The 13,841-nt window shown below is 31.3% G+C and overlaps 1 protein-coding gene and 1 long non-coding RNA gene across 2 annotated transcripts; both read right to left on the bottom strand.

Moving 5' to 3' along the window:
- Positions 1 to 2,013: 2,013 nt before the first annotated feature.
- On the bottom strand, positions 2,014 to 5,427 carry Hs2st (Heparan sulfate 2-O-sulfotransferase). The gene is made up of 5 exons (XM_090116252.1): positions 5,143 to 5,427; positions 4,768 to 5,071; positions 4,134 to 4,272; positions 3,153 to 3,250; positions 2,014 to 2,718 (listed from the first exon to the last, which is right to left on the bottom strand). The coding sequence occupies exons 1-5, from the start codon at positions 5,252 to 5,254 to the stop codon at positions 2,349 to 2,351; spliced, it is 1,023 nt and encodes a 340-aa protein (XP_089972378.1). The 5' UTR covers positions 5,255 to 5,427; the 3' UTR covers positions 2,014 to 2,348.
- A 450-nt stretch (positions 5,428 to 5,877) lies between these two features.
- On the bottom strand, positions 5,878 to 7,114 carry LOC149910717 (uncharacterized). The gene is made up of 2 exons (XR_016457375.1): positions 6,852 to 7,114; positions 5,878 to 6,394 (listed from the first exon to the last, which is right to left on the bottom strand). It is a non-coding gene; the product is annotated as an uncharacterized LOC149910717 (long non-coding RNA).
- Positions 7,115 to 13,841: the final 6,727 nt, after the last annotated feature.

The raw sequence follows: 13,841 nt of genomic DNA, 5'->3' as shown, positions 1-13,841 counted from the left end.
TTGTTTGGTGTGGAAGAGTACAAATATTTTCTAAGTATTGAGTATTATGAGATGGGAACGCAATGACATCATAATAGTGTAGTAGTTTTTCTGCAAAATATAAGTAAGGTATACTTTACTCATATCTGATACTATCGCACTCGATATAAGTAGAAAGCCTAATAGTCTACAAATGTATCTTGTGGTTAAAATTAACATTACTGTAGAATATGCATGAAAAATATAAGTTCTACACTGTAAAAAGAATCATCTGTACGTAAAACTAATAATTTTACAAAAAAGAGGGTAGTGTAAACATAAATAAACATTTATTTTTCCAGTTTTATTATGGTGCATGTACACATTCGCGTTCGATTTTCACCTCGTCTCTCAACGAAATATTCGTATACGAACGTCGTCACTAACCATTCCTCACATATTCGTGGAAGTACAGTAAGCAGGTGCTTATCCGTAAAAACGCTCTTAAACACAATTAAAAGCAGATTTTAAAGGCGAATAGCGTGCACACTGTTTACATTAGGCGTGTTCGTTATTCGCCTCGACAAATGTGTTAATGCACCATTACATTATTGTATGTTGTGCTTATTCAGCAATGATTGCATTATTCTCTTATTAAAATACCTACATTTTATTATTTGATGCGCAATTTGTATAAATTATTAAGTATTAGCATTTATTTCATTATTATAATTTTATTTGTTATGCAATAAAAAATGTTCAAAATCATATTAATAATATCATAAGTTATAAAATAACAATTACCGAGTGCAATTAACTAATTTAATCTAACAATTAATTTATTTTTAATAATTTAAGTACGAACAGGTCATTAAACTGTATACATATACAAACTAGAACACTACAAAATGTAATAATAATAACAAGGTTAGTTTTCATTGGCCCATATTTCCTTCTGGTGTATGGGACCGAAACATCTGTTTGAATAGAAATAAAGTAAGTGATAAGTCTTTTCTATAGATAATTAAGAATTTATTTGTTTATATAATTTCATTTTTATTCGCCGAAATTAATATTACTTATATCAACAAATAAATTCATTTCTAAGTAAAGTGGAGTTTGGTTGTTTGTTGCTACCAAGGAATATTCAACATAAAGTGAATTTTTCAAGATGTGTGTATGTCTATTAACACTTGCTTTATATTAATATTTTTTTTATAAAGAATAATATCAAAAGTAACATAGTTAATGGTTATGAAAAAAAATTACATTTTCCTAAAATCTATTTTTATTTCAAACTATGCATATGTCCAAGAAAAATAAATTAGGCCGTCATTATTAACTTGAAAAATTCAATTTATTGCTCTTGTAAGGGATTTATTAATTGTGCACATGTAGTTGTATATAGTCGATAATTAACAATAACTCTTAATATTAAAATAATTCAATTTCGCTACTTATAAATACGAATACAAACTAATGGAATGATATTTTCTATCAAATATGATAGAGACTAGTGTATAAAATACAACTAATTATTATAAATAAAAAGGACGTATAATATCATACACAGAAAAGTATAGAAAAAGATAATAAATTATTGAACGACATTGGATATTTCATTTCATAAAATGGCGCCAAAACAAGTCAGCAGGCGCCATCTTGAATTTTACATGTTCTTGAATTGATTATTTTTTTTAACACAAAATGGGGCAAGTTAATTATTTAACATTGTTTTAAGTATATTAAAAATGAAAGAAAAGATTCACATATTAAATTACACCATCACAATCTACATTCAAGAACGTAATGTAATAAATATAGTAAAGTATAAGCCTGCCATTGAGATAAAGACATTAAACAGATAAGGATTGCGTTATCAACAATTTTAGAGGATATCTCATAACCTAATACACATTTTTAATACAATCAAACCTCTGTTAAATTTTCTTTGTAAAAGGTATTTATAAATTTTTAGTATTTAGCCCAGTGAAATTAGGTAAAAAAAGGGGTCAACCTCGGAATGAAAGATCAAAAGTCACAAATGCTATCGTGTAAGCAATAGGAACCGAGATATTCGCGAAAAATCGTTTTTTGTGACCTTTAACCTTCAATATCTTAAGACGCGGACACGATAGCATTTGTGACTTTTGAGACAATATTTAGGGTAACAAAACAAAGGTTTTTACCAATTTCAAGCTTATTATCTTTCATTCCGAGGTGAAACCCCTAATATGACTGGGCTAATTGATAACAAATGGTTATCATATTATGGTCGCAAATATAAGAAAAAAAAAACACATTTAAAAAGAATTAGTGAAACTAATGTCATAAATAAAATTACTCTACATAAATATAGCTTCAACAATCTATCAAGTCAAAGACTCACATCACTTCGGCCGCACCTTCTCGTAAAAATATATCTGTGGTACACTGTTCATTTCCTTAAAAAGGACTTTCCGCTTCACAAACTTGAAGTGTTCGTACGCGAATTCGTACAACTCGTTTTCCATTTTCCAAATGTCAGATTTTCGTATTTTGTCTATGGTCTCTTGCGTCGGTTCGATTTTCGAACTGGTCTGTCGTAAATGTGATTTGTTACTGCTCAAATAGTGCTCTGTGGCGCCTTTGAAAAAGCGCGGCAAAACCGCTTCGAGAACAGAAATGAAATCCAGCATTTCTTCCGTGACACCTACTAGTAAGTAGTGGTTGATGAGATTGTGTTTTGCTTGGTCTAGCGCCCATTTGTTACCTGGTATCCTGTAATTTATAATAATATAGAAAAGTAAATATATTTTCACCATCATATTTTGTACTAGCTGCTCCGCGCGGTTTCACCCCCGTGGTCCTCCCCTGTTGGTCGTAGCGTGATGATATATACCCTATAGCCTTTCTCGATAAATGAGCTATCTAACACCGATTTTTTTCAAATCGGACCAGTAGTTCCCGAGATTAGCGCGTTCAAAAAACAAACAAACAAACAAACTCTTCAGCTTTATAATATTAGTATAGATTAGTATAGATAAGCACCTACATAATACACATGGTAAAAATATTTGTATAAGATAAATGATTTAATTACTTTATGGCAGTGTGTAAGCAAAAATTTTCCTTATCTATATGGTTTCTAATCATTCTAATCAATCATAGATTATCAAAAGACTATTTAATTCATCAATTTCTAAAAGACTAACCAGCATTCAGCAGCATGACCACAGAAGAAAGGCACCTGCAGCCACATGTTGCTGGGGTCACAGTCCGGCTGGCCCTTCTCTACACACTCGTCAAATGTCTGCAAAATGTTAATCAATGTTTTAATATAAATTTTATGTTGGTAAAACTTCAAAAAAATTATTATATTTAAAATCTATACAGGTTCCGAGTTAATTATTTTCAAATTAAAAAATTATTGATATTCTTAAAACAAAGTTTGTAAGAATGAATGAAGCATAGCATGTTTGGTACAACTAGTTGGTAAATGTTAACAATATGTAACGACTAGGGATGCATCGATACGCCTTTTCGCCAATACGATACCGATACCGATACTCTTATAAAAATATCGGCGATACCGATACCGATACCGATACGCTTACTGTGAATTCAAAAATGAAGGTATAATAAATAAATCACAAGTCAGATTTTTCTTTTATTAATACAAAAAATAGAGACATAGGTTAATAATAAGGCAATTAAAAATTTTAGTAATTAAAATTAACATTGATTAGATTTTTGTTTAAAAAACAAAGTAATCTTAAGTTTTGCGGAGAAAGGCGATTTCGCAAGTCTGTTTGAATAAGACCTGCGCTGGAAAATAGTCTCTCAGATGCAACAGAACTCATTTGGAAACTTTTGCACAATTTTTTTCAAGTATAAAACGTCATTGCGCCAGAAAACGAATGGATCTGCATCTCTCGATATATTGGGACAACTCAACAACACACTCATATATCACACACCGATATATCGGCTAACCCGAAGTATCGCCGATATATCGGTATCGGTATCGGATGCACCCCTAGTAACGACTATTCAAAAGGGCTTCTAGAACAAGTCTAATTGAAAAAATAAATGTTTTGAGTTAACAAAATGACTAAGCTATGTAGAGAATTAATTGTGGTCATATTCAGTTAGTATTTTAAATAGTTGTTACAGTGAAAATATATAATTTATACCATTTTATCCCCATGCTTCTTCCTCACAAGATGTGGTCTAAAATTGTCTCCATGTCGTAGGAAATAGTAATAAGAGACAAGCCGGTCCAGCGGCTTCCTTATTAAATTTATAAATATAGGTTTTGAGCTTGTGCCTAGCCTGTGGAATAACATGAATAAATCAATATGAAAATTTCTTGAACTAGCTGCGCTCCGCAGTTTCACCCGCGTGGCTCCTGTTGGTCTTAGCGTGATTATATATAGCCTATAGCCTTCCTCAATAAATGGGCTATCTAACACCGAAATAATTTTCCAAATCGGCCCAGTAGTTCCTGAGATTAGCGCGTTCAAACTCATCAGCTTTATAATATTAGTAAAGATTCAATTCACGCTATAATCGGACATTGAAAAAAAATATTGAAAGGAAGATGACGAATAAAAGCATTTATAATATTTAATAATTTAAGTATGTAACTAGTAACTTATAGAGATAAAATTCAAAACAATAAATTAAAGACTATTCAAAAATATTTGAATTATATTTTGATGTCATTTAAATATTTAATTTTATTGTATAAAAATGTTAATGAATCTAATTTGGATATTCAAACAATAGTATAGTTCATGACCTGTTTATATTAAAATTGTGACTCACCTATCAAAATTAAGAAATGCCATATGCCCATGATACAAAGCAGGTTTAATTTCCCGCCACTTGGTTACATTTTGAGCAAATTTATATTGATTACTGAGCGACATGACGTGCATGTTCGCCGTAATGTTGATATGTAGTACTTTAAAATGATTCTTCTTGCACAAATCATACGCTACACCCACGAAACTCGTGGATCCCGTCTTCGGGACCCTATTGTATATAACCACCAAGTCGTCGTCATCATTTTCGATCACCTTCGGGAAAAACTGACGAGATTCCGAATGCGCTTGAACTAATTTATATTCTGAAAACATTATGAGTGCATTTTAATGAGATTTCTAAGATGCATTCACTCAAAAGACGTATCTTACATACCTAGCCTGCGATAATTGTCCTCGATACGAGTTACTTCGGATTGGAAATATAAAACCACAATAACAATAACACATAGCGAGGAAAATAGCCATAACTTGTGGATGTTCAACATATTATCGCAAACGAAAAGCGCGCTAGACTAAAACACATTGAGCACTGACATAATTAAAATATGGGTTCATTATAAATATAAACATTAGTTTCCCACTACTCGCGACACCCACACAACAAAAATCATGCCGTTTGCTTCGATCAACATCAACACAACATCGTTTGGAATGCGACTGTCGCCAATCGCCATATTTCAAATGTCAACTGTCAAGTGCGTTAAAGTCATTATGACAGTATAGTTTCGTTTCACGTAGATTATGGATATTGCATGAACATAGTTAAATTAATTTCATTCCCAATTTCTTCTAAGTTGTGTTCTAAGTCCATTCTCTCAGGCTTTTCAAATGTTGATTTATATGCATTATAAATTATAATAATTGATAATGTTAAAATATATTTGAAAACAAAAAACTAAATTCCATTCAGGCTAATTTACAAGTCATGGCCTACATTTGGAAAACGATGAAAAAAAAATACTGCGAAACGCGCCATAATCCATAAAGTTTAGTTCGGTTAATTTGAATATAGGGTAACGGCACCAGTGGTCAGCCTCATAACAGCTTTTTGAAGTTTTGACAATTGCCATTTCTACAACAATCGTCCAATAAAAAAACGTACAACATGTATGGATTTATTGTTTATTGTAGTTTCGAATCAGCGTTTATCAAAAACAATAATTCTCTTAGTAAAATATATAATTAATTTTAAACAAAAAATGGCCCAGTGTCCCAGTGAACAGCCTCTAAAAACCAATAAACAGCCTTGTTGAACCCAGTGTTCAGCCTTTAGTAAGTATAACTAATTATGAGATCAAAATAAACAATGTTATATCAAAATCAACTATATTAATCACATTTTTATAGCAACGATTCACTTAGCACAAAAAAATGTATATCGCACATAATACAAATATTATTTTAAACATACTATTACAATCTCTTTGTGTCTTCTTATTTTCTAGGAACTTCTTATTTCTTATCATAAAAACAGCAATAATTATTTTTAAAGAAATCAGCGATATTAGTTTATAATATTATTGATGTATCTATAATCCACAATATATATAATTATAATCAACCACAGGAGGATCTCTTTCGGAGGATTTCTCTAGAGGATACTGTTGTCTTGGCGGCATTTTTAGCTAGAAAAAAAGGGAACAATAATAAATTTTGGATATTAATACACATAATACCATTATTTCAGGTAAAACTTAACTAACATAAAGTATTACTTATAGATTTAAACACAAACATTCGCATTTATACTTAAAATATTATTTCAATAACATCGTGGCTGAATACTGGATCATTGAGACCACAGATTGAGACCCAGTGGGCCGCCGCTTGAAAAAAATATTTTGAAATGCGGCTGACCACTGGGTTTTCTAACAATTAGGAATAATCCCAGTAATCAGCCCCAGGGGCTGTCCATTGGATCTTTCATAGAAAATCGGTATCCAATGGTCAGCCCCTCAAATTTTTAAGTAAAAAAACAATATTTTTTATCAAATTTCATAAAATTAAATGCTCTAAGTAATCTATAAAGTTATTATCTATAAAACACAATCACATTTCATACTAAAATATGTTATTTCTCACCTTTCAAAAGAGCACCACGTGAAACAAAAAATATTGCAGACATGACACTTCTGCTCTTGTCGGCGGACAGCACCTGTACGAACGTGTTTATTTCTCTCCCCTGACCCCCTGCTGCTCCTATCGCGTGATGCATGAACCAATAACGAAACAGAGCTTCTATTTAAGTGCGCGTGATTTGGTTATTTTGATTACAGCGATATTTATGGCCAATAAACAACGCAATAGGCTGATCACTGGTGCCTGGCTGACCACTGGTGCCGTTACCCTACATTGCGTAAGTACTAAGTAGTATTATTTCATTACAAGATTACATAAGTATACTTACAATTAATATGCTTGCATTACAATGTTAGTAAAATGTTTTATGTACAGTTTATCAATAACTAGGTATTGTGATTTAGGATAATTTTTAGTTTTCTTTTCATTTCACTTTTTAGCAGAAGGCATGCAGTAGGTAAGTAATTTTTCGTTTAATCTAATATTTATTATATATTTTATATTCATTTAGCATCTTACGAAGTAACTACCTTTAAATATTAGAAAAATATAAATGATGTTTTGAATGCACAATCCGTAACCAAAATATAAAAAATAAAAAGGTAATAAATGTACCAGCTACCAAAATTCCCATATTTTGGGCGCGTATTTGACTATTTTTACTATTTTTGGGCAGTAAAACCTTTCTTTTAAAATGGAAAGCTGCATCCGCAATTCATTTAATGTTTATTGAGACAGAACCGCAATATACATGTTTATGATTTACGTCCGGCTGCAACAATCTTAAATTGGATTGCACGTGCAGCCAATATGAAAGTAAAAAATTGTTCTTTGATAGAATATATCTAGACAAAATATTATTAAGAAAATAGTTTTAAAAAGTTGCTATTTTCCAGCAAGCATCAACCACAACGTTCACTTAACGTTCATAATGACCGTCAGAACAATGATATCTACAATTTTAGTTTTACAAGTTTTCAGCAAAGATCGCTCTTATGATAACAAAATATTTCGATTATCAAAGGTTGATGTTCCGACCGTCCCTCCATACATTTTTGATTACCTCTAAACACTTAACACAGACACTATTTCTTTAAAACTAATCATTTTATCACTTCTCTATAATGAAATGTGTGCGCGTTAGACCTTTTTAATCAATAATTTACAATATTTACTTAGAAAAACAACAGTAAAATACCGGAAAAATTTGACACTTCTACAGTAGTGTGCGTGACTTTTGCCAAGCGAAACACGACATAAAGCACGACATCTAGCGCATAGACTATATACTTATTACAGATCTAGCGCGTCAATGTCTAAACGAAAGGCGATGTTTAGACATTGACGCGCTAGATGTCGTGCATTCGCGTTCGTTATCTTATGCATAATGAGCATAATTCTAATAAATCAAAGTTCTGTGTAAAAATTGAGTAATTTCATTTCCAATCGTTCAAAGAAAATAACAATAAAATAAAATAAAACTAATGACCTTAGAAACTATGTTTTTTTTTATTTATTACTCATTATTGTTCGTCCGTCGTAGGTCTGTAAACTGTATTGTACACTGAAGGTAAATGGTACTGTAGGTACTTTAGTTCGGCGTCGTCGCTCGTCGGCTTGATATAAAATTACATTCTTGATTTCATTGACACGCGCTATGATTTGCGCGCGGAATTTCTTGTGTTGTGAATTTATTTTTGTATGCTATGCATTTTAATTGATTCAAATTGCAATGTTTCTCTAGTATGCATTTGAGACTATATTGTAAATTGTAATAATTGATCGTGGGTATAGTAATTAATTATTCTAATAACGCAATTAGTAATATATGTATTTTCGGTGGGATTCAAAACAAAAAATTGGCCCGTGATTTTTATGAAATTTCACCACATTGCAAATCACATCAATCATAGTTCATACACATGTATGACGAAAGTGATTAGTATTGTGGCTAACATTGACTCATCAGTTCATCACTGAAACCAGTGATAAATCAGTACCTATATCATATTGTGTTTGAATATTTTTAAACAATGATATAAGTATACAATTATTATAAATCGGTAAACTATCAAAGTAATCACAAACTTGCAAACATTGGTAAAATGTCCAGTAGTTTATGAGCCTATTCATTACAATCAAACAAACAAACAAAGTTTTCCTCTTTATAATATTAGTGTAGACAAACACTATGAATACGATCACGAATGCAAATTCGGGGATTTTCTAATTATTGCTAAATAATAATTGAATTCGTTTTGAAATACTCTATAATTTTTAGTGTATAAATAGACATTTATAATGTGGTGCTCATTTTTTTTGTACTGCTAACGCTATTGTAGGTACCTATTTTCGTTGTTTTATTTCAAGTGAACACGGCCATACAATTTTGTCACGAGCCGCCTATGATTGTAGGTACTTTTGTTAGGCTCCTTCGTCGTCCGCGTCGGCTCGAAAGTTCTTGATTTCATTGTCACGCGCTATGATTTGCGCGCGGATTTTCTTGTGTTGTGAATTTATTTTTGTATTATTATTATTTTTTATTTATTTTTTTATTTTATTGATTCAAATAAAATATTTCACTAGTATGCATTTGAGACTATATTGTATTATGTATAATTTATCGTAGGTATAGTTATTCTTATAACGCAGTTATATTTTCGGTGGGACAATTTGACCCGTGATTTTTCTGAAATATCACCACGTTGCAAATCACATCAATCATACACACGTATGACGAAAGTATAGTGGCTATAATTGACTCATCAGTTCATCACTGAAACCAGTGATAAATCAGTACATATATCATATTTTATTGTGTTTGAATATTTTTTAAACAACGATATATACAATATTATTATAAATCGGTAAACTACCAAAGTACTTCCGAATTTTCAGACAGACAAACAAGTAGTTTGAACACGCAGTTTTCTTATACTAGTAGCAAAAATCAAAACCATAATATTATGTTTCCCTACTATATTTTACTAAAAGTCGAGTGCGTCGAAATCGTAAATAATAATATGTTTTTCACCTTCCTGGTTATTTTCCCATAGTAAATAGTGTTTTAGGTTTGTTGTTGTAGGTAGGAATAATAATAATTATTCTTACATGTTGGTTATGAAATGTATATTGAAATAATTTACTTTTACAAATCATTAGTGATATAAGTTTTGAGTGAAAATGCTTGGATCAGCATAATATTATATGGTACTTCAAATACATGTTTTGATAAAAAAAACAATAGTGTAATAAAAGAAAACTGCGTTTTATTGTAATCAATGTTGACAATTTTAAATTCCAAAATTATTGATCAATAAAATAGTTTACACCAACAAATATAACTTTTATTTTTATAACAATCGTTCATAATATAAACCGTAGCAGGTGGCGTTTTGAAGTTCTGTCTACTCATACAGAAAAATGGAAAACTTGTTTTTTTTGTAAACAATTTATTACTCATGTTGTTTGCGTTTGGCAACTCGAAGCGTGGTCGTCCGTCGTAGGTACTTTTGTTCGGCGTCGCGTCGTCGTCCGCGTCGGCTTGATATAAAACATTCTTGATTTCATTGACACGCGCTATGATTTGCGCGCGGAATTTCTTGTGTTGTGAATTTATTTTTGTATGCTATGCATTTTAATTGAATCAAATTGCAATATTTCTCTAGTATGCATTTGAGACTATATTGTAATAATTGATCGTGGGTAGGTATAGTAATTAATTATTCTAATAACGCAATTATATTTTCGGTGGGATTCAAAACAAAAAATTGGCCCGTGATTTTTATGAAATTTCACCACATTGCAAATTATATATTATACAATTACAATTACAATTATTATAAATCGGTAAACTATCAAAGTAATTACAAACTTGCAAAATATGCTTTTCCGAATTTTCAGACAGACACACAATTTTATTAGTTTGTTTTAGCAAAGTAGGTACCTATACCTATACGCTTACGTCGCGCGTCGCGTCGTCGAAAACGGTGCGCCCAGAAACAAACATACCTAATTCAGTTACAATCCTTTTTTTGTTCCGTAATTTATTGTATTTATTCTAATACGATTTTTTTTATTCGTCGGCCAGTTCTACTAGGTATAAAAAGATAAAATTGAAATATAATTATTGTAGCGACAGCCATATTATGTTACTTACTATGTTTTCGTAAATATGTTTTTCACCTTCCTGGTTATTTTCACATAATCTTATCTTATATATAAAAATGAATCGTAAAATGTGTTGGTAAGCGCATAACTCGAGAACGGCTGAACCGATTTCGATCATTCTTTTTTTATTATATTCCTTGAAGTACGAGGATGGTTTTTATGTAGAGAAAACGTAAATATTATGTACCACGGGCGAAGCCGGGGCGGACCGCTAGTATATATATATAAATGAATCGCAAAATGTGTTGGTAAGCGCATAACTCGAGAACGGCTGAACCGATTTCGATAATTCTTTTTTTATTATATTCCTTGAAGTACGAGGATGGTTCTTATGTAGAGAAAACGTAAACATGTACCACGGGCGAAGCCGGGGCGGACCGCTAGTCTTATATATAAAAATGAATCGCAAAATGTGTTGGTAAGCGCATAACTCGAGAACGGCTGAACCGATTTCGATAATTCTTTTTTTATTATATCCCTTGAAGTACGAGGATGGTTCTTATAGCTAGAGAGCTAGTTAGTTTAGTTTTAGTGCAGTGGCAGTGTAAATGTTGTTGTTGAGGTTATGTAAATTTAACACTTTAGTTAACTACCAAGATATAAAGAAATGAGGATAGGACACAATAACTGTTGGTTGAGGTATTTATAAACTCATAATATACTTTTAAAAAAATCACGTTTTAATAAATTTCTAGAATTAAATTAGAACAGCTGATTCAAAATAGCCTAAAAAATCTTAATAATAATAATTACGCTTCACAGCAAGAAGAAATGTACCATATGTACCCGCACAAAGTCGATATTGTGTTGCCTACCGTTCGACTCAATGGCTAGGGTTGTAACTACCTTTAATAATTATTACCAAACTAATAAACCGAGTGATGCGAAATAACCATAATTCTTTTAGAGTTTGATAAAATGATCAGGCAGGTATTTTCTTTAATCCTCTGAATTCTCGGTTACTAAATTGTATCGTTGAAATTATTCTTAATCGCGTAAATTTAATAAATAATCATATGGAAAACACTTTTCATTTGTTTTTTTACTTTCACGCCCAACTACTATACAATAATTACGTTGTTTCGGTATTTTGACGAGAAAACGCAGGAAACATCCGTTGTATCATTTTAGATAGATTGTATATTTTGTATCTGTAGAATTGAAATCAAAGCTATGTATATGTTGTCTCCATTCTTTTCTTATCGGATTGTTGATCCCAATGCGAATGCGTCACTTAAATTTTATAAAAGACAATTAAGAACATCAAAAATAAAGTGATACGTAAATATTTCACAGTGCAATATATTATGTAATTAATAATAATTATATATTTATGAAAAAATAATTACATCAGATTTAATAATAGCAATTGTTTTGAATGTACATAATATGAATAAATGATTACATCATAATAGTAATAATCACAATTGTTTTATTTCCCATTTGTTGCAACCCTAGCATATTTTCATGTAGCAGCAGAAGTACCTACACTGGCGGCGCGGCGGCATCGTGCGACATCAAAGGCATTGCCTTACTAGGTAAGTTTATAATGACTCATTTCTTTTATTATATAATTTACGTTTTACTTTTACAGAATCCGATTCAATGGATTATGAAGACGAGTCACACAACGCCATACGATAGTGATGATGAATGAACATTTCAATAAATGCATGCGTGTTTTTTTATGTTGTTTTGTAATTGTTAATTGTTTCTTAAATAAAGAAATAAACTAAATATTTAAATGATGATTTGTTATTTGCAACACAACTTTATATTTGAGATTCTTTACAAATGTATATTTAGTTTTGTATCATCAAATTTATAAATTTTATTCCATAGTTTTCAAAATTAAATGTAAATTACCATAAAAACATTAATAAAGTAAATCATTGATGTAAGGTCAGGGAACGTAATACATATATACATCTGACCATGTAGAAGCTAAGTCTTGTTGACTGCTGAAGTCTGTAAAGTTTTGTTGTCTGCTGAAGTCTGTACGCAATGAAAATGTCTGCCGTTTCGAAAATAAGTTTTTAAGACCCTAATAAATAAAATATATGAATGGCAGATCTGGTCAAATACTTTCAAAATTGTATTTTTTTCAGCACTTTCATAAGTGTCTGCCAGAATGTTATCCGCGTGATAATGGTCTGCCATTGTTATTTTCCGATAGTAATAATAATCTATTTTCAAATATCAAAATGGCAGACGTGGTCAAATGGTTTCAAAGTTCGCCAAAAATTTCCACCTGTCTTACCTAAGCGCGCGCCCCGTCCACCACTCTGGGCTTAGTGACTCCTCATCTCATGTATAGTAGGTATAGGGGAATCAACACACAAAAATCCAGGTCTGGTCAAATACATACAGGTAGCTTTGCGCTAGCTCTCTAGCTATTACTTCTTATGGAGAGAAAACGTAAACATGTACCACGGGCGAAGCCGGGGCGGACCGCTAGTAAATAATAAAATAATAAATAGTGTATTAGATTTGTTATTGTATCTTGTATACCTACGAATAATTATTCTTACGTCTTGTTGGGAAATGTTCAAATACCTACCTATTGAAATAATTTACTGTTACAAATCATTAGTGTTATTAGTTTTGAGTGAATAGGCATGGATCAGAAATTCAGAATATAATATGCTACTAACTACTCAAATACATACATGTTTACACAACAAACACCACTGACCTCTATAACTATAAGTTATAGAGGTCAGTGACCGTCAGTGACAAACACTATGGATACCTACGCTCGCGAATGCAAATTCGGTGATTTACTAATTATTGATACCTAGTCATTGAATTCGTTTTGAAATA

The sequence above is a fragment of the Colias eurytheme genome, chromosome 2 (genome assembly GCF_061535395.1).
Source record: "Colias eurytheme isolate Ceu_HAF_F1 chromosome 2, ilColEury1 Martin Lab GWU primary, whole genome shotgun sequence".
In the NCBI taxonomy this organism is placed as follows: domain Eukaryota; kingdom Metazoa; phylum Arthropoda; class Insecta; order Lepidoptera; family Pieridae; genus Colias; species Colias eurytheme.
This window is presented reverse-complemented; position numbering and strand designations above follow the sequence as displayed.